The sequence below is a fragment of the Eptatretus burgeri genome, chromosome 21 (assembly GCF_056783735.1).
Source record: "Eptatretus burgeri isolate ZD-2024b chromosome 21, Ebu_testis_v1, whole genome shotgun sequence".
Taxonomy (NCBI): domain Eukaryota; kingdom Metazoa; phylum Chordata; class Myxini; order Myxiniformes; family Myxinidae; genus Eptatretus; species Eptatretus burgeri.
The window spans coordinates 2,548,079-2,569,138 of NC_140981.1; the positions used below are offsets into that span (position 1 = coordinate 2,548,079).

The 21,060-nt window shown below is 46.1% G+C and overlaps 2 protein-coding genes across 7 annotated transcripts in view; both read right to left on the reverse strand.

Moving 5' to 3' along the window:
- Nucleotides 1-10,971, reverse strand: part of LOC147008196 (RNA polymerase-associated protein CTR9 homolog) — a 36,665-nt gene extending 25,694 nt beyond the window's left edge. For 4 of the 5 annotated variants that reach the window (XR_015053637.1, XR_015053638.1, XM_085865628.1 and 1 more), the window contains exons 1-7: nucleotides 10,880-10,971; nucleotides 9,394-9,492; nucleotides 6,725-6,964; nucleotides 4,859-4,976; nucleotides 3,233-3,322; nucleotides 2,953-3,101; nucleotides 285-392 (exon numbers count right to left, since the gene is read on the reverse strand). Coding sequence is in view for 3 of the 5 variants with exons in the window: in XM_085865628.1 (XP_085721754.1) it covers nucleotides 285-392; nucleotides 2,953-3,101; nucleotides 3,233-3,322; nucleotides 4,859-4,976; nucleotides 6,725-6,964; nucleotides 9,394-9,492; nucleotides 10,880-10,924 (849 nt within the window). In the remaining 2 variants the exon portion in view is untranslated. Of the gene's footprint in view, nucleotides 1-284; nucleotides 393-2,952; nucleotides 3,102-3,232; nucleotides 3,323-4,858; nucleotides 4,977-6,724; nucleotides 6,965-9,393; nucleotides 9,493-10,588; nucleotides 10,742-10,879 lie in introns of all 5 variants that reach the window. The other variant, XM_085865626.1, reaches the window with a different exon arrangement.
- Nucleotides 10,972-12,252: 1,281 nt separating this feature from the next.
- Nucleotides 12,253-14,912, reverse strand: LOC147008198 (E3 ubiquitin-protein ligase SIAH1-like). 2 transcript variants are annotated; one of them, XM_085865524.1, is made up of 2 exons: nucleotides 14,826-14,912; nucleotides 12,253-14,215 (listed from the first exon to the last, which is right to left on the reverse strand). In XM_085865524.1, the coding sequence occupies exon 2, from the start codon at nucleotides 14,130-14,132 to the stop codon at nucleotides 13,320-13,322; it is 813 nt and encodes a 270-aa protein (XP_085721650.1). In that variant the 5' UTR covers nucleotides 14,133-14,215; nucleotides 14,826-14,912; the 3' UTR covers nucleotides 12,253-13,319. The 2 variants fall into 2 exon arrangements, with proteins under 2 accessions (XP_085721650.1, XP_085721651.1); XM_085865525.1 differs by lacking the exon at nucleotides 14,826-14,912 and adding an exon at nucleotides 14,488-14,797.
- Between the last annotated feature and the right edge of the window lie 6,148 nt (nucleotides 14,913-21,060).

The window sequence follows — 21,060 nt, forward strand, 5'->3', positions numbered from 1 at the left end:
CGTAACAATCCCTAAATTAAATAAGCATGAACGTTACATACAGAAATGCAGCTCTACATTAACAGTGGACCATATAGCCCCTTAATACGTCATTAGACCCTTTAGAACACTGAGACCCCTCAGACCCTTTACCCTTGAGACCCACAACACTCCTAAGGCCCTTTAGAATCCGAAGACCCTGTGGACTCCAGAGAGTCCTTGTGGACTTTCCTCCAATTTTCATGATCAAATTGTTCTGATAATCTCACTGGTGATGGAGACAACATAATAACACAGGAAGTGACCTTTTTGAAGAAGAAGTGATTGGCTAAATGGTTCAGCACCATCGGGTTGGAGCTGTCAAGAACGTATGCCTTCGACAGAAGTTCGACACCATTCTTGATTGAATCATCCTGTGGGCCAAGAATATGCAAGTCAATGAGTTCGGAAACATACTACAATGTGGGAAAGATCGATTTCACAATACAATATTGGAAGATTGGGGTGGGGTGCAGATAATTATACCATCATCGTATTATTACCGATCTGGTCTATGGGGTAAAATGGGGGATGGATTACAGTGGTTATTTCATCGTACGTATGAGCATTAGTGTGATTTGATTCATGTTAGTGATAAAACATGTCGAACACCTGTTTCGAAAAATCTCCACCCCATTAGTTAATCCACCCCAAACCCACCTCCTTCAATTTGCCCGCTTTCCTTCCTGAAAGTCCCTGTTGTGTCCATCTTGTTTACCCTGTGTACTCAGCCCCATCCCTCTCCCTTCCACAGATCTCATGTCTGTTTTTTTCCTTCCCTCTCCCCTCCCCCCCTTCTTGTCCCCTGGACTGTGCCGGTGGCACATCACTTTCCCTGAGCCGGGAGACGGGCGGAGCTTGGACTGCACAAAGAGCTCCGACTGCACATTCATTGTTCATTTACTGTGTCCATAGAAAGTGTACACCCCCTTTCGAAATTTTCACCTTTTGTTGCCTTGTCGCATGGAATTAAATTACATTAAATCAGACTTTTTCCACCTTTATTTACACATCGTAACCTACAACTTCCAAGTGAAAAAGAAATTCTACAAACTTCGGGAAATTAATTAAAAATACAAAACTAGAATACCTTGATTGGATAAGTGCCCTCCCCCCTCCCCCCGAGTTAATACTTGGTGGAAGCACCTTTGACAGCAATTACAGCTGAAAGTTTGTTGGGATTGGTCTGTACCAACTTTACACACCTTGATTGGGCAATATTTGCCCATTCTTCTGCACAAAACTGTTCAAGCTCAGTCAAGCTGTGTGGGGAACATTGGACAGCAATCTTCAAGTCACACCACGGATTTTCGATTGGATTTCGGTCGGGGCTCTGACTGGGCAACTCAACGACATTTATCTATTTGTTCCTTAGCCACCTCAGTGGACCTTTGGCTGTGGGTTTCGGGTCGTTGTCATTCTGAAAGATAAACTTCCATCCCAATTTCAGCTTTCTTGTGGAGGGCAGCAGGTTTTCCTCCAGGATTTTTTTTTCTGTTTTGCTTCATCCATTTTCCCTTCTATGCTGACAAGTGTCCCAGTCCCTGCTGATGAGAAACATCCCGATAACGTGATGCTGCCTACACCATGCTTCAGAGTAGGGATGGTGTTCTTTGGGTGATGTGCTGTGTTGGGTTTGTGCAAAATGTGACTTTTTGCTTTTAGGCCAAAAAGTTCCATCTTGATTTTGTCAAACCACAAAACCTTTTGTCACAGAGCTTCATAATATCTGGAGTGGTTTTTTTTGATACCTCACATGGGCCTCAAGGTTGGCTGTTATGAGTAATGGCTTCCTTCTTGCCACCCTACCGTACAGGCCAGACTTGTGGAGTGCTACGAAGATTGTTGTCACGTGCGCACAGTGACCAGTCTTTGCCATAAAGGCATCGAGCTCTTTCAAGGTTTCCATTGGCCTCTTGGTGGCCTCTCTGAAGTCTCGTCCTTGCTTGATCACCCAGTTTGGAGGGATGGCATGATCTGGGCAGGGTCTTGGTGGCGCCATACGCCTTCCGTTTCTAAATTATTTTGTTGGCTCTGCTCCAAGGGATATTCAAGGCCTTTGATATATTTTATACCCATCCCCTGATCTGTGCCTTTCCACAACTTTATCCTTTTGAAAGTGCAAACGAAAGCCTTTTGAAAGCTTTTGCATACCTCAAACGGGACTCGAGGTGGGTCTTTTCAAAGCTCCTTGGTGCTCATGGTTGAGTCTTTGCTGTGAAATGCACTACCTCGCCGAGGAAACCTTCAGGAACTGCTGATTTTATTCTGAAATCATCAGAATCACCACAACTTAACGCAGGTGGAGGCCAGTTAACATGGTGTGTGATTTTAAAGGTGATTAGTTACACCTGAGCTTTCTTTCTTTCTTTCTTTTGAGTGCAGTCTCATGGCTGCTGGATGCATCATCGGTTGGGGATGCGGCTGTGCCGCTGATGCGGCGTCCCTATTACCCGTACACTGGTACTCATTTTGCCGACCTCGGAAGGATGACCGGCTAAGTCAACCTCACCTGGTGTTAATTCAGTGGAAAACGGGGCTCAAACTCAGGACCCTAATATCCCAAGTCAGCCACCCTAACCACGAAGCCAACACCAGGCTTTTACACCTGAGCTAATTTACAACAACTGTTATAAGGGGCGGTGGATACTTATATAACCAAGATATTCCAGTTTTGTATTTTTAATTAATCTTCTGAAATTAGTAAAATTTGTTTTTCACTTGGAGGTTGTGGGTTACCATGTGTGAATAAAGGTGGGAAAAGTCTGACTTGATGCAATTTAAGCCCAGGCTATTCGGCAACAAAAGGTGAATATTTATAAAGGGGATGTACACTTTCTATGGGCACTGCAATTGATTTGTTAATCTGCTTGCAGAATGCAATCCACCGGTACATTACACAGGGACAAAGCAATCCGGGACAAACAAACCGACCTGTTTCTCGTTGAGCTCCAGTATGGCCAGGCCAACAAGGGCATCGACACACTGAGGATTGAGATCAAGGGTCCGCTGGAAAGCCAACCGTGCCTTGTCCAGAGAACCAAGTCGAACAAAACAATACCCCATGCCAAGACGCACTTCAGCTGCCGGGAAGAGGGAGCAGATGTGGAGAAGCAACGAGCACGCTGGCTTTTCAACGTTGCATTGGAATTGTCGAAAGCATGGGTGGAAAGCATTTTGAACTGTCGATACACAATTAGAAAGCGGACGATACCGGGGCAGCCAGGGTTCGTTCTGAGAACCTTCTTGTAGTAGGACAATGCATCGTGGTAGTTCTCCCTGTTGAATGCGATGCACGCCTTTCCTGAAGAACAAGGAAGGAAGTACATTTGGCATCGTCTCCAAGTACACTTTCGATGATGGACCCTCGTTTTTGGGCCTCCCATGCCCCAGTGCTGTTGCCAAGCCTTAGGTAAAAATAATTAAAAGAACAAAAAACATGATTCTCATGAAAAAAAAAAATTCGTTTTGATTTTTTTTTCCCCAGAAATATAAATCTTCTCGATTGCCTCACTTTCTAATCTTCAAACCTGATTCCAACATTAAATTATACTGGCATAGTACAAGGTTGCATGTTCTTGTAACGCCGAGGATGATGTCACTTGTAACCTCATGCATGCTGATAAAATATTGAGGAAATAAATTTTTTGTAAAAGAATCCTCATTCGATGGATGCTTTCAGCAAGGATGTGCAAAAAAAGGCCTTGTTCCAGTGAGTCTGCGAGCGCTGGTCCAAACGGCACCGCAGGGAACAAATACATACATGATCAGGAAGAAACATCAGATGCCAAGATGAAGATAGCACTGTCATTGTCACGGCTGTTGATCTTTAATATAAATAAATCAAAGGGGTCATCAGGTTCACAAGCTCGGCGCCCGAAGGCAAGAGAGACTCCATTTTACGATGTCCACTCGTCTGATGATCCACGTGAAGACAAGACAGAGGAAACTGATTGATAGACCGTCCAGCTATGTACGGACCGTGGATATCTTCTCGATTTTGAGTGGTTCGTTTGATCTCGAGGAGGACAACGTTCCGGTCAACCTCGAATCATTCTTCGCTTTTGAACACGAACGCGCGACTGAAGCATCTTTCGAAAAACGCCAAAGGTGCCCAGCTCCTCCGCATCAGACGTGTCACGGAATGCAAGCTCACACTCTGTTCTCATTTCGAAATCCCTTGGACATTTTCTGCGACAAGATCGAGGCTCGTTGGAAAGAGGCGACGGTGGGTGAAAAGGTCAACCGACCGCTGGTGACGCGACGAGTGAAAGAATGAATGAATCGTGTAACACGACAACCTGCAAGTAAGAGGGTTGTGGGTGGTTAGGGTAGGGTTAATGGGGGTACAAAAGATCGTGAGTGTAGATGGGTGGATGACATGACGGGGCGGCGCACCAGATGCTTGAGGCTCCTGGAGGGAAGAGTGGGATTGAATGGCCCCAGGAAGCCGGTTAGGAAATTCTCCTTCAATCCTTAACTATTCCAAGAGGATGAGGTGTTCAGGATGACAAAAATGATTTCATTGCTTCAATTCATTTAGTCCAAAGGGACTCACTTCTCTTTTCTCAGCAAACATTGCTGTGTTGGCCAAAGTATCAATAATATCAATTGATATGTTTAATTAATGCGGTGGTGAACAGGTGCAGGCACGACAACCAAAAGGTCTCCTTTGGGGTCCAAGTTCATTGTCTGAAGAGTTTTTAAAAAGTTACAAAAAACGACTTTCCCTGTACGTTGTTAAAATCAACAATGAAGCTCCAACAGCGACGTAAACAATTTATTTTTTAACCGACCGAAAAGCAATCACGTGTTCCGACAGGTAAGCACATGTACCGACCGAGCAGTGCTGGGATGTTCAAAGGTGCCTGGGCGAGAACGAAGTTGAACTGTGATTCCGCATGCTCCATGTTACCTCCCTCCAATAAGCTGAAACAGGCCCTGCCAAGGACGTGGTTCTGGGGAACAGTGAAGGATTGTGGGTCAGGTATAAAACACAATAGATAATTAAATAAAGCGAGCAGGTAAGCGGAAGCGAAATGAAAAGTACGAATGGAGACGAATACCTCTTGAACATTCGATAAATAATAAAAGGGTTCATCGTTATATGGATTGAGATGACATGTGACCTTCCAAACAAGCAAGATGAGTTAACGGTCCATGGATGCCAAGCTTGGTCAGGCATGAGTCCAGGTTACCGATAAAATAATTGTGTAAATCTAAGCCAATGTGCAAAGCGTCTGACCGCCAGGTTTTTATGATATCCAAGGACCGTACAACTTACATTAGACTAGTAGTAGGCGTCCACAACCATCCAAAACCAATTGTGTGGATCCACAGACCATACATCTTACATTAGACTAGTAATAGGCATCCACAACCATCCTTAACCATGTTGTGGATCCACAGACCATACATCTTACATTAGACTAGTAACAGGCATCCACAACCATCCAAAACCAATTGTGTGGTTCCACAGACCATACATCTTACATTGAACTAGTAATAGGCATCCACAAACATCCAAAACCAATTGTGTGGATCCACAGACCATACAACTTACATGAGACGAGTAACAGGCGTCTACAACCATCCTTGACCAAGTTGTGGATCTTCAGACCATATAACTTACATGAGACTAGTAATAGGCATCTACAACCATCTTTAACTAAGTTGTGGATCTTCAGACCATACAACTTACATGAGACTAGTAATAGGCATCCACAACCATCCTTGACCAAGTTGTGGATCTTCAGACCATACAACTTACATGAGACGAGTAACAGGCGTCTACAACCATCCTTGACCAAGTTGTGGATCTTCAGACCATACAACTTACATGAGACTAGTAATAGGCATCCACAACCATCTTTAACCAAGTTGTGGATCTTCAGACCATACAACTTACATGAGACGAGTAATAGGCATCCACAACCATCTTTAACCAAGTTGTGGATCTTCAGACCATACAACTTACATGAGACTAGTAATAGGCATCCACAACCATCCTTGACCAGGTTGTGGATCTCGAGACCATACAACTTACATGAGACTAGCAACAGACGTCCACAACCATCCTTGACCATGTTGTGGATCGACAGAGCCAACTTTATTTATTTATTTATTTTGCTCGGGCCGACTTCCGGGTGGCCATTTTACATCCGCTGTGGATTGCATTACTCTGTGCCATTGTTGACCACTGTGGTCTCAACAGAGAAAATCAGAGCCTGGTTATTCCAGTTAAGGGCTCAGAAAGTTTTATCGACATTTGGAAAAGGCAAGAATCCCGAATCTTTTCCCGCAATTTTCCAGGAATTCCCGAGAAGAAACACTCGCTTCGGCTCCATTTGTTTGAAAGCTGTTCTCAGCTCAAGCTCGAGAAAGTGAGGCTCGCACAATCGCTCATCTCTTTCATGTGGTGGCGCGTCTGTGGTGTGGCACAATTGCTGCTGGTGTGGCACAACAGACAACAAAGAAGATAAACGAGAACAAAAATATTATCCTGAACTTTGTGTTGATGTGAACTTTCAGTGGAGTCCTTTTTCATCTCATTCGCACGAGGGCCTCGGCCGACGTTCGACAACATGGTCAAGGGTGGTTGTGGACGCTTATTCCTAGTTACTAAACATTCAAGTCCAACCTAAGAACATCTTGGAATGGATTTCCAGTTCCACAAGAGATTCCCAACATCTCCTCCCAGACGTACCTGGTTATACATGAGGACTTTATCAGCCCTGTTGTAAAGGTCTCTCGCCTGTTTGAGGAGCTCGTTCCTTCCATCTGCAACGCGGATTCTCCATGCGCATTGCACATAATGCGCAGCGAGCATATCCAGGCACGCCAACCGGTCTTTGGCATTGTCACAGCCGTCCAATATACCGTCCTCCTTTGCTGTCTCAAGCAGCTTCACAAAGACATCTTTCTTACCTTGTCGGTAATAATCCAACTGCGGTGGAAAGAAGGAGAAAAACGAGAGTTCAGGCAAAAGTAGAGTGGATGAGGTATAAATGGGTTGGAGAATAGTGAGATTACATCTATCTGAAAAAAAATATAATTTGTACATGCAGTATATATGTACATAATGATGATCATGTGGTTGGGCAGGGTGGGATACATAGCTAGATTGTGGTAAGACCAGCATGGACCGTGTGACCGAGTATCTTAGGATTACAAAGCAGACGGAGTAAGTTTGTTGTGTAAAACCTCCTGTTTTCAAGCGAGGCCGGGTGAGGACTTTGGCACCAAGGTGCAAATGGAATGTGCATTGCACTCAAAGAGGAAACAGCACGGACTGTTTGGCCAGCTCACAGCAGGCCATGGTGGCGATATCGGCTGCTATGCCTTGGAGATGGGGCGTAAGACTTTTTATTGGGGCCGCCCCATGGGGCAGGATGGCCCAGAAGATGGCCTGCACACAGGCAGGGGCAGCCATTGATAGAAACCTGCTGTACATGAAGGTAGTCCCAAAGTTTAGGAAGGCAGTGACCGATGCATGTCAGTTTTGGAGTTGGAGACCCAATCTGGTAGCCGTAGTTACAGTTGCAGTTGGAATCGGAATTTGCAGAGGCAACATCCCAATCCTCTTCACGATACCTCTCCTCAACGCTGCCCCATCCAGCCTGTGCCGTCCTCGCCTTGTGCAGCACAAGCCTCCACAGGCCATACTGGACCCACAACCAGCTCCTGCCTTTCTCAAGTCCTCACTTATTCCCCATTGGTGTGTGTCACTGTATTTATTTTTGGAGCCATAGTTGGGTTCAGCTTTGGTTATTTATCTCAGGTCAGGTCAGGTCAGGTATGGGAGTATGCGTCAGAGCAACACGTGACTGCGTCCATTTACCGCCGGTACTTCAGAGGCCTCTGTATGGCCATCCCCCAGGCTTTTACCTGACTCATCCCCATATCCTTGAGATGCTGATCAACCTGCTGCAACCACGTGGTCGGTCCATTGGCCTCCTCCACTCACGAGGCTCCCTCGCTCAGAGAATCTGGTGAGCAGGATCAGCGTCAGGAAAACGAGCCACGTGTCCATACAGCCGCAGCTGACGCTCACGGAGTATGCAGGTAACAAATCTCATTTGAATCTCTCTCTTAGCAACAGCTCATTGGACACAAAGTCCGACCAGCACTTGCCAAGGATTCTCCGAAGAGACCTGGTACCAAAGGAATTAAGTCTCCATCTCAAATCCCTGGTCTCAGTCTCAGATCACAAAGTTCAGGAGAGTCCAAATCTTACATCCGTAGAGCAAGACTGGAAGCACCAAGGACCTCAAACTCGGATTTTTGTCCTCCCGCACAGGTACCGGCAGTGGCAAACCCCATGATCCAGTGAATCGACGACTCCCCAGGCCCGACCCAGACGTCTATTGACCTTTGGCTAACAGCCAGCAGAGACATGAATGTCACTGCCAAGGTAAGCCCTCCATCAGAGGGAATCCAAATCCACCGAATCTCTCTCTCTCTCTCTCTCTCTCTCTCTCTCTCTCTCTCTCTCTCTCTCTCTCTCTCTCTCTCTCTCTCTCTCTCTCTCTCTCTCTCTCTCTCTCTCTCTCTCTCTCTCTCTCTCTCTCTCTCTCTCTCTCTCTCTCTCTCTCTCTCTCTCTCTCTCTCTCTCTCTCTCTCTCTCTCTCTCTCTCTCTCTCTCTCTCTCTCTCTCTCTCTCTCTCTCTCTCTCTCTCTCTCTCTCTCTCTCTCTCTCTCTCTCTCTCTCTCTCTCTCTCTCTCTCTCTCTCTCTCTCTCTCTCTCTCTCTCTCTCTCTCTCTCTCTCCGTGTGTATGTGCGTGTGTGTACATCTGAAAATCATAGAAACCTCGAAGGTCACTCGGTGGAGCGGATCCCTCTGCCAGGCTGAACAATTTAGGTTTTCAAACCCAATGATAGGCCGGATCTGCATCCGGAACTGAACCAAAATCGAATCGGCTTGTTCTTGTCGCCGAACCAACTCGTCCACCAAGTTTTGTGCAAATCCGTCCACAACTGTTTGAGACATCCTGCTCGAAACTGCATCGTTTTTTTTTTTTGGCCCTATTCCTCAGTGGTGAAGAATCACTTAAATTACCGAACATAACCTCTAACTTTTACACTTCTTGACCCAAAAATCGAATCAATTTACATCTTCACACCACACTTGCACCAAGTTTGATTGAAATCCCTTTCGCTGTTCTGAAGCATCACATTTTCACCCGGCATGACCTCTGACCTGTGACCTCTTGATGCCGAAATCCGATCAGTTCATCGTTGCATCACAATTTATACTTGTACCGAGTTTGCTCAAAATCCCATCGATGGTTCACAAGTTGGCACGGCAACGGAATTTGTACCTACCAGGACCTCTGACCTTTGACTTTTGACCTCTTGACCCCTTAAATTCTCACCGCCAGAGCGTTCCACACGTGCAGGTGTGCATGTTCGTGTTTGAGGATAAGGATGAGTTCACCACCTTCGGGCAGGTCGTTCAGATCCAACGAAATCACCTGCAATCACACGAACACACCCAATGATGCTCTCATCACTCCGATCCAACTGTCAAAAAGTCCTCGTATCACGAGGTATCCGAGTCTTGTCGATTTCTCTGTTAACTGAAAATTCAATCATGTACTTTGATCCCCGAACATAATTTTCAAAGGGATTCGATGCAAAACATTATTTAATATTTTTCTTCAATCCAATGTGGCCGTCAGACCATGTGACCTATCAATTATTCCTAAACAAACTTGTACACCAAGGGCTTGGGGAACATGTGTGTGAAGTTTCTCCTCGATCATGAGCAGTCGCACCTATGGCGAAACTTTCGTCTCAATCCGACAAGCGGTTGCGGAGAAAAACACTAAAGTTCTGTGCGGACAAACACACAAACAACCAGACAGACAAACAAATGAAAAATCACTCATGCAGTGACGCTTGGAGAAACGGAACGGCACTTGGTAGAGAACATACCTCCACCAGGCTGAACAGTTTACGTTTTGAACCCACTGATAGGTCGGATCTGAATCCGGATCTTAAATAAAATCGAATCGGCTTATTCTTGTCATCGTACCAACTCATCCACCAAGTTTCGTGTGAATCCATCCATACCTTCTTGAGATATCGTGCTGTGCATAGTTTTTAGCTCCATTTCTCGACGGTGAAGAATCAGATAAAAATTAAATAATTCTCGTGTCCAGATCTGGGTTAAGATCTTCACCAAAATCGAATCACTTCTTCCAAGCAGCACTCACAACCTGTCCACCAAGTTTCGTGTGAATCCATCGATACCTTCTTGAGATATCGTGCTGTGCATAGTTTTTGGCTCCATCTCTCAACGGTGAAGAATCAGATTTAAAATTCTCAGATCCGGATCCGGATTCGGATCTTCACCAAAATTAAGTGTTGCCATCCTTAGCCGGTCAACTACATCCACAAAAAAAATTCACAACGATTGCTTGAAAACTGTGGACAAAATCGTGTAACAGACACACAGACAGAGAGACAGACAGACAGACAGACAAACGCACGCCACAGAACAACAAACTTGGCAAAAAAAACTTTTTTTAAACCAAGAAACAGACAAACGGAGCCAAACGGAACAACCTGTCCGTGGGTGAGGGTAACAACAACACCAAGGACGCTCGGACCGGCTGACGAGGGAGGAGTTGGAATCCATAAAAGGCCGTCACGTGCTCCTCGTCATCGGTTCATTGTGCCACGAGGTTTCGATGGAACATCACGTGATCTCGAAAGAATCTTCACAGGTTTGAATTAAAAAAAAATGGCGAAACGTATCAGTTATCACGTTTGTGGCTCCTTTCTTCCTCCCTCGACGCTCCTTCCCCCTTTATAAAGAGTATTTCCATCACTAACCGACCTTTCACTGCCACCTACCTCGTCCGTGTCTTTCAAGGGGATCTCGAAGGTGCCACACGACATTTTTTAATGGCGCTCTCCGACAAGACAGGAAGTGACGTCACCGCGTTGAGAACCCGGAAGTGTTTTTTATCGGTGTTTGTGAGTTTCTGAGGTTATAAAACAGCTTTTGTTTTTACATACAATGCTTATTGTTGCAATTTAATTGTGGAATTGAAATGATATTTCGTCAAATTAAGGGTCAACACGAAGAACCACCCGAGGGTGGTTGAGCAGTGAGGTGGCAGGCTTGGGATCTTCGGGGTCCTGAGTTTGAGCCAAGTTGGCTGCTGAATTAACGCCAGGTGGGGTTGACTCAGCCTGTCATCCTCCCGAGGTCGGCGAAATGAGTACCAGTGTACTGACTGGTGTAATGGTTGCTGTTCCTTGTCTGCACACAACCACAGTGCGGTGATCTTTATCCCGATGAAGCGATGTGCCGTACGTACGTGCGTGTCTGCATTTTAAAATATGATTTTCTCAGCAACCGTTAGTCTGATTGACGCAAAATTTTCCACAAATAGGCGCGTCTCCTCCTCCTCCTCCTGTAGGATTTTTTTTAAAATCCTAATTATGACGTCATAAGTCACGTGGTTACAGGGCACTATCTTGGAAGAACCGAAAAATTTGCACCTCCACATCTCCGAAACCACTGCATGGAAAGAATTTACACGTGCCTCATTGTCAAGCACTCCCCATAGGAAATGAGATATGTTCATGATGATGTTGCCGGTGCCTTCATTATGACGTCATAATTTGACAAGTGTAATGCTTGATCCGGTCAGAATGAACAAAAAACTTCTCTACAATTGGACACAATTTTCACCATTGCAGCGCCTCCTCCTGCAGAATTTTTCAACGGTGATTATGACGTCATATGTCACGTGGTACAGGTGCCATCCTGGAAAAAAGCGAAATACTTTGCCCCCTCTACATCACCGAAACCACTCCATGGAAAAAAATTGAAACATTGCTCATTGTAATGTGCTCCCCATGGGGAATAAGATACGTTAATGATGATGTCGTCAGTGCCTTCATTATGACACCACATTTCCCACCAAATTGGAGCAAAATGGGATGAGGTGGCGGTGTTGGCCATGACTGGTCTATGTGTCCTGGATGTCCCCGATTATATCAGCTTCACCGATACGCTGTTTCATCGGATACTTGGACGACAACTCTGTTTCTCTCACCAACCCAAGATGGATGCTCAACTCGTAAAGGTGTGTCGGTGTGCAGGTGTGTGTGCATGTCTGAACTTGACCATGTTCGAGGATAGTTCCATGGTGTTTACCCAAGACCTCTATTTTGAAGTGTAAACGTTCAAGTTTTGATCTTTCTTCCATGATAATCTCCTGCTTGTCACCACATACACATTCCAACAACACCATTTCACGGAAGAATACTCATGAAATGGTCATGGCCCCGGCACCACAGTTATAGCTTTGGTTACACAACATTAACCCCACGTTTTGAATTGGCCAGCGGTTTGGAAAGGACAAAACCTATCTGGACTATTACCAGTTCACCGGTACTCATTCCGCCGACCTCGGAAGGATGACAGGCTGAGTCAACCCCAGCTGGGGTGTTAATGACAGGGCTTGAACTCAGGACCCGAAGATCCCAAGCCGACCACCCTAACCACGAAGCCAACACCAGGCTTCATCTCTCCTTTAATAGATCTTTATTTTAATAATCCCAGGGATGCAGCCATTTTAATGACCAATTTTGAAGCAACAAACCATGACTTCTCCTCGTCTGACAAGATATCAAAGCTGCCCTCCAAAGCCAACCGCAGACTGGGCATCCTTCATCATTCCAATTAATTCCTTGATCACTAGGGAATAGTAACGACTGACAACTCCACAAGTCCTGAGTCCACAGCTCAATGTAGGAGAACCCAAAATGCACAACTTGAAGCATTTCAAATTTTAAATTCCTGGCTTTGCCATTGGCTTGTACAAAGGCTTCGTCTCCAACTCACAGGGGAAAGGAACGGACTGGGAGCGAGTGTGTCTCGTGTGGTTAAAGGCCCCAATTATTTATTCCAAACTGCAAAAAAAAGTACAGCATTAATGCACAAATTGAAAAATTCACAAAACATTCAACCGAACAAGTCGAATTGAAAACGCAGGAGAAATCCTCAAGGTCCGCGGGTGGAGCCGCAGGAGAAGAGGCGTTGACGGGGCAATCGTCGCGCCGGCTCGCTCCACGATCAGTGCAGAGATGACCTTCATCACCGAGACATCAAGTGAAAACTCGAAACCTTGAGGATAGCCGAAAACGCGATGGTGAGAACGTTTTTACACAATGACGAGGTGACCAAGACGGTTCCCTGCGGTGCCAGGAGGTCTGTAGGAGGGTCCGGTGGAAATGGCCGAAGCAGGTGACGGGTCGTACGTTACACCACAAGTACCAATTACAATGTTCCAAAGGAGGAGAGTCCTTGAGCCCCTGACGTTTGGGAGGGCGACTGGGAGATGGTCACGTGGAGGGTGAGATTTCCGTCCTCGGCAAACAGACGCGCGGTCCTCAAGTCGATGGTGAGACAGTTGTTGTTGAGAATCGCTGCGTCGACGCCTTCTTGAACGGAGCTCGGCGTGGCATCCCAGGTGAGACGACGGCGATGACCGACGAGCTTGACGTGGTAGGTGAAGTGCTCGGCCTGCTTGCGTGTCCCGATGAGTATCACGATGGCGAAAAACTGATTACGGCCATTGGATTCCCCTTGCTTCTTCAGGACGAGGAGGAAATGGAAGCCAAAACAAAACTGAATCATGACCCAGTCCTGGGCGTCACTGAGTTCGATTTTTTCCATCACCAATTGTGTTTCCTCCTCCAATTCCGTAATGAACTTGTGCTCGTCTTGCAGATGCTGCACCATGGCCTCGAGCCGACCCTGCCACCTGCAGGAGATACTCGGACAGGGGCAAGGGTACGGGTGGAATTCACACAGGTCTTCGTGGTCCGGCTTGTCGGTCGACGGAATACTCACTTGACAGCCCGAAGAGGCATACCTGCACGGAAAGCACACGACTTCCGCCAATTCTTCCCAGCACAGGTTACGGCCACCGCTCATCGGACACCAGCACATGGGACAGCAAGTGAATTTCGATCCGCATGTGCCGCAAACCATGTGACCGCACGTGCGCTGTATGATGGGCGGCAGAAGGTACTCAGGGCAAAAGGAGCACCGGAAGAAGTTGAGCAGGTGTTTGTTGGCATGTGACATGTTCCAGCCTCGAGAGAAACGTTGTGCTGGAGGTGTCCGAGATACACCGTTGGAAAACCCCAGGCCATTCAGACCACTCACTCCTGTAAACAGGTGAATCAAGTTCGCTCACTCATATTTGTCCACACGTACGTTAGCTCAATGTAATGTCGATCTGGTCATTTTAAAGCGAACCCTTTTAGTTTGACTTTTATGACGTAACTATGAATGAGGCACACGACCCATGCCACCCTAACGACCCATCCCACCCACATGACCCATCCCACCCACACGACCCATCCCACCCACATGACCCATCCCACCCCACCCAAACAACCCTGGGGGGGTCAAGGAAGCAAAGAGTGGTGTCCTTCACCAAGAGGAGGCGAGCTATCACCGGCATCCGGTGATACGCAACTCCATAGATACGTGTTGGGACTCCAGCTCAGAGGAGATAGAGCAGTACGTGTGGCCAGGTGGATCAGCGAACAGGAGAAGAGTTGGAATCCATAAAAGGCCGCGACGAGCACCTCATCGTCGGTTCATAATGAGGTTTCAATGGAGCATCACGTGATTTAGAAAGAACAATCTTCACAGAAGAAGGTTTTAATATAATAATGACTAAAGATATCACGTCTGTGCTCCTTTGTTACTGCCTGGACACTCCTTCCCCCTTGATAAAGAGTATTTCGATTACTACAACAATGAACAGACCTGTCTGTGTCTTTCAAAGGGATCTCAATGGAGTCACGCAAAGCCCTCAATTGGCCCTCGTGACGAGACAGGAAGTGACGTCACCGCATTGAGAAGCGGGAAAAAAAATATTTAAATCAGTGTTTGTGTTTTTCATAAAATGCTTATTATTCCAATTTCATTGCAGAATAGAAATATATTTCGTTTCATTAAAAAGAAAATACGAAGAACACTGGAACCAGCCTAGGTGGTGTAATCGTCAGAGGGGGCTCTCTGCGGCTGGGGAGGTCAGGGAAGCAATGAGTGAGAGACCAACGGTCTTCGTCAGGGGATCCACAACATACGATAAGTCTGCAAGCAAGATCACTGGCTTGAATCGACACCGGGGATTCCCCACTGATCTTTGACCCTTGAGTTCCACCTCCCATCTTCCTTATTCGGCTTTTCACCCAAAACCCCTTCATCGAATGACCAAAGACTATCTGCAAACCCCTCACAGAACCCACACTTGACCCTTGAACTTTGTCCCTGGCATTACTTATTTTATAATATAACGATGATTATAAAACAAGCCATTCATTCACTGACTTGATCATTCTCTCTCAATCTCCATACTTCCTTCTTTTCCTTCTTCCTTCTGCTCGAAAGGTCAGCTTTGTAAATGAACTGGCAAGTTTCATGTTTGATTTTAAAAATCCATTGTTTAATCTTGTTCGCCGTTGTCGACAGACACCATCCTTCACGTAGACTCGCATTCTGTGATAAGGACTTGCTCATTCACCCAAACACCTTGTTCGCGTACGGTGTTTCCTTATTTACATTCACACAGGTGAGCAAGGTGGCACTTCACGTGAGGTCGTTTGGGATGACTTCCGAGCGATTCAAAAGCACAATCTTTCGGTCAAAGGTTGAGAGAGGCCTGACAAAGGTTGGAGCCTCACGTTGTGACCTGTTTGTAAAATGAGGATTCGGATTTACCAAATTATGAGGAGTTTTTATTTGTTTCTTCAATGCGGGAAAATATACAATCAAATTGGCCTGTTCCCTGCCCCGTTAATTTGCTGGGATTTCCTGCCTCTTTCATTTCCTGTAATTCCCTGCCTCATTCATTTCCTGGGATTCTCTGCCTCTTTCATTGCCTGGGATTGACAGCCTCATTCATTTCCTGGGATTCCCTGCCTCTTTCATTTCCTGGGATTCCCTGCCTCTTTCATTGCTTAGGATTCACAGCCTCTTTAATTTCCTGCAATTCACAGCCCCCTTCATTTCCTGGGATTCTCTCCCTCTTTCATTTCCTGGGATTCCCTGCCTCATTCATTTCCTGGGATTCACAACCTCATTAATTTCCTGGGATTCCCTGCCTCATTTATTTCCTGGGATTCACAGCCTCATTCATTTCCTGGGATTCCCTGCCTCTTTCATTGCTTGAGATTCACAGCCCCCTTCATTTCCTGGGATTCTCTCCCTCTTTCATTTCCTGGGATTCCCTGCCTCATTCCTTTCCTGTAATTCCCTGCCTCATTCATTTCCTGGGATTCACAACGTCATTCATTTCCTTGGATTCTCTGCCTCTTTCATTTCCTGGGATTCACAACCTCATTCATTTCCTGGGATTCCCTGCCTCATTCATTTCCTGGGATTCCCTGCCTCATTCATTTCCTGGGATTCACAACCTCATTAATTTCCTGGGATTCCCTGCCTCATTTATTTCCTGGGATTCACAGCCTCATTCATTTCCTGGGATTCCCTGCTTCTTTCATTGCTTGGGATTCACAGCCCCCTTCATTTCCTGCGATTCACAGCCCCCTTCATTTCCTGGGATTCTCTCCCTCTTTCATTTCCTGGGATTCCCTGCCTCATTCATTTCCTGTAATTCCCTGCCTCATTCATTTCCTGGGATTCACAACGTCATTCATTTCCTTGGATTCTCTGCCTCTTTCATTTCCTGGGATTCACAACCTCATTCATTTCATCGGATTCCCTGCCTCATTCATTTCCTGGGATTCCCTGCCTCTTTCATTGCCTGTAATTCCCTGACTCATTCATTTCTGGGAAAATCACCAACAGTTCCACGTAAGTGCAATTTGTCAAGGATTCCAAAATAAATATTTTTCAGAATCACCTTCCGAGGGTGACTTGACCAAGTGGATTGTCCACTTGATACCTGACGTGGAGTCATGAACTTAACCACGGAATTATTTTATTACTTTTTTGTTGCATATTAACCACGGAAATATTATGACGTGGAACCAAAAGTTACAACCCACAGAGAAACTTCAAGTTTTTTATTTATTCATTCAACATAAAACAATAAATAATAAATTATCGATAAACAAAAACATATTGTTTTTTTCTTCCCAACAAACAAAGTTGTTAAATCAGTGCCAAGTTGATTTCGAGAACGAACAACACAAGCATCAACAAAAAAATTGGAACTGTCTTATAATTGAACAAACCAGACATTCCCTGTGTGATTTAAGTTCGCTTGTTCCAAGTATGGCATTCTCCCTTTCTATTCTGAACACCCTTGTTCCAATTCAAGTGTTTCCTTCTTCAGGGTCAGAGCAATATTTTTCACGTGCAGCCGTTCTTTCTCTTGTAAAAGTCTCCTCTCAGTCTCTCTGAGCTCAATCACGCATTTCGTCGCTTTGTTCAGGATCATCGCTTCGGTAACATGACTGATTCCAACAAGCTCGTCCAAATTATTTTTCAACTCCTTGAAGTTGTGCCTTATCGTCTTTCTCCGGACCTTCTCCCTCAACGCTTCCGTGCGTTTCCTCTCTTTGCATCCGCAATGACACAACTCTGGAAGAGAACCACTGCCGGAACGGCAACTACATACTTTTCTTCTGCGTTTGATTCGGACAGCGGATTTCGTTGATGCAGCAGGACTTGTGCAGCTTGTTGAGGGTGTTTCGTCACGACCGTCCGCTCGGCCAGAACTGCCTGGAAGACAATGAACATGTTATTAACAACTCTCACAATGTAACACCAACTGATCTCTTCTGTGGTTAAGTCGGTTTGTCTCTCTCTCCTCCCTCTCCCTCTCTCGCTCCACAAAGAATAAATAATTCATTGAAGACCTTTTTTAATCAACACATCACATTTAACATCCATTAGTATGTAAAATGGCACTTAATGGACAATTCATGTCACAACCACAGGAAGAGACCCAATGAATGATCGGTGTCGCAAACACAGGGAGAGACCTCAGGGAGAGAATGAATGAACGATCGATTTCACAACCAAAGGCCGCATCAAAGAGAGAGACATAATGAGTGATCTGTGACAACCATAGGTCATACCTCAACGAGAGACCAATCCTGTAATATCAATCACTTAACCCTCAATAGGTAAACCTGGGGATTTAAGGACCCCAAGCCCAATATATATTTTCGAATTTCATGTTATTTTCTATATATTGTCGAGGCTCGGATGAGAACGAACACAAAACGCACAGCAAGGGGGGCATGAGACAAGAGGGGTGGAAGAGGGAAGGACAAAACAGTGGGGAACAGACATTAGGAGATCTGTGGAAGGGAGAGGGATGGAGCGGAGAACACGGGGTATACAAGATGGACATTACAGGGACTTTCCGGAAGGAAAGCAGGGAATTTGAAGGAGGTGGGATTTGGGTGGATTAACGGGGTGAGAAAAGATCGAGGTTTTGTATGGGGGAAGATAAGAGGTGGTGGTGAACAGCTGTTTTGTTCCAATGGTGAGTTTGTTCCAATGGTGGGGAAGAGAGAGGAATGGAAGAGTGAAGGTGAGCAGTGATTCTTGATTTTGGTAGTTTTACTAGAAGGGGGAAATATCCCCCCCATTTTCCGCCTTGCGGAAATATGGGGGGGATATCGCAGATCGAGCAGGGGGTGGCAAGACTGGAGAGGAGACGGTAGAAGACAGAAAGACCACGAACCTGCCTGGGATGAGAGAATGAGAGGCTGAAAGAGTCAGCCTCATCGCAGGGATACCAATGATCCGAAATGCCTTGGTTTCCACAGCATGAAGCCGAGAAAGGTGAGAGGCAGGAGCACCAGCTCAGAGGGGAGAGCAGAACTCCATCAGGCTGTGGACGAAAGCTTTGTACATGGTCAGGAGCTCAGGTGGTCCGAGGAAGGACTTTGCACGATGGAGGATTCCCAGTCGACGACTGGCTTTGGAGGTCAGGTTGGAAATGTTGCTTTCCTAGGAAAGATCATGGCAGACAGTGAGACCCAGAAGCTTCAATGAATGGACTTCTTCAAGAGGATTGTTGAGAAAGTAGATGGGGGGGGGGGGGGTTCTAAACGATCCTTTCGGAGAGACATGGTGAGAGTGTGAGATTTGTCAGGATTGAAAGACATGTTCCACGTGATTTTATCCAGATCTGTAGAGAGCGAAGAAGCTGTGGCTTGCTCGTCTGAGGGATGACAAATGGTATATCAGAGGGTGGAGTCATCAGCAGAGAGATAAAGAGGATTTTCCAGAGAGTCGAAGAGATCATTGATGAAAACCAGAAAAAGAATAGGGCTCAGAACGCTACCTTGAGGAACTCCAACCTGGACAGGAAGAGAGAGTGAAAGAACTCCATTTAGGGACACACGTTGGCTGCGACAGGAGAGTATGTATGCGAGCCATGAGTGGAGATGGCCTTGGATACCATGGGAAGAGAGTTTGGTGATCAGTGCAGGGTGTCAGACCATGTCAAAAGCACGTGATATGTCCAGGGATAGGGCATTGATTTAATGTCTGGCATTGAGGACCTCCATCCATTGTTGGGAGAGCAGAAGCAGCATATCCAGGCCAGTGACCTGGTCTGAAACCAAATTGATGATCGGAAATCAAGCCGTTGGAGAAGAGGAAGGATTTCATGTCTGAAGCGATTATGGATTCCATAACCTTGCTGATGATCGGGAGAAGGCTGATTGGTCTGTCGTTGCAGGGATCTGTTTTTGCACCTTTTTCTGCAGGCGGTAATGTTTGCTGATTTCCAATCAGATTGCAGATGACCTTTGGCAAATGAGAGGGTGAATAGAACAGAGAGAGGGTGAGCAAGGGAAGAGGATCAAGTTTTTCGGACACGTGGGCTGATGCCGTCTGGACCGGTTGCAGAATCTGAGTCGAGGTTTGACAGCAAGCTCTCCACCTTGTCAGAAGAAAATGACACAGCGTCCAGGGACAGTTGGGTGCGACTGGTGAGGTGGGTACAGAGAGCGATGGGTTTCGGACACAAGATTTCGATGGAAACACCGAGTTTAGACATTCAGCCTTTTCACGTTCGGTATCAGCTGTGTAACCATTTGAGGTAAGGGAGGAGATGGAGGGGGAACATGCACCAGAAACAGATTTGATGACACGCCACCAGGATTTGGCGTCGGGAGAGGGGTTTGAGAGTTCAGATTTGAGATTAGTCTGACCTGGAGGGTCAGATGAGATGGAACACTCAGTTGGATTTGCTTTCCATGAGGAAAAGGCAAGTTGTTTCAGGACAACTGCCTCACCACAAGCTTCAGTGAACCATGGGTGGGAGGAAGGGTAGAACAACTGAAGACGAGAGGGGATAAATCTGTGCGTGAGGGAGAGCAAGTTTCTTTGAAAGAATTCCCAGGACGAGGTGATGTTGGACAAAGTAACGATGGGAGACCAGTCTCGAAGTTTGATGGCTGCTTGGAGACCCTGCCAGTCAGCCTGAGTGAAATGCCAGACTCAACGGTGCTGAGATGGTTCTCTGATCTCAGCCAGAGAGATGTTTACTTTGACAAAGACGTGGTCAGAAGAACCGATTCGAGCGGAGGAAGAGCAGCAGATATTTTCAGCAAAATTTGTCAAAATCAGATCCAGAAGAGATGGACTACCATTGGTTGAAAACCGGGTCGGGAAGTTGACCAATTGAGTCAGTCCCAATGAGTCACATAAATCTTTTGCTGAAGTTGCATGGCAGGTGAGAGAGAGTACAAATGGGAGACCAGTCTCGAAGTTTGATGGCTGCTTGAAGTCCCTGCCAGTCGGTCTGAGTAAAATGCCAGACTCGAAATGCCAGAGTCAAACCCGCTATCAGTCAGAAGACCGCCATGGTAGTTACAGACTAAGAACAATGATCAATAAAGAAGGTCAAGTGGCAAATCGTTGGTTTGCCACGATTAGATGACGGTAATAGTCTGAAGGAAAACGAGAGACCAAAAGCACTTTACTTCTTCACTCAGTTGGGGTGGAGAAGCGCTTTCGTTCTCAACAAATAAATAAATGAACCCAAAATTTTATTTCTTCAAAATGC

What these genes read in the sequence shown, in the direction of transcription:
- LOC147008198 (XM_085865524.1), bottom strand. Translation starts at nt 14,132, where the DNA reads ATGTCACATGCCAACAAACACCTGCTCAACTTCTTCCGGTGCTCCTTT.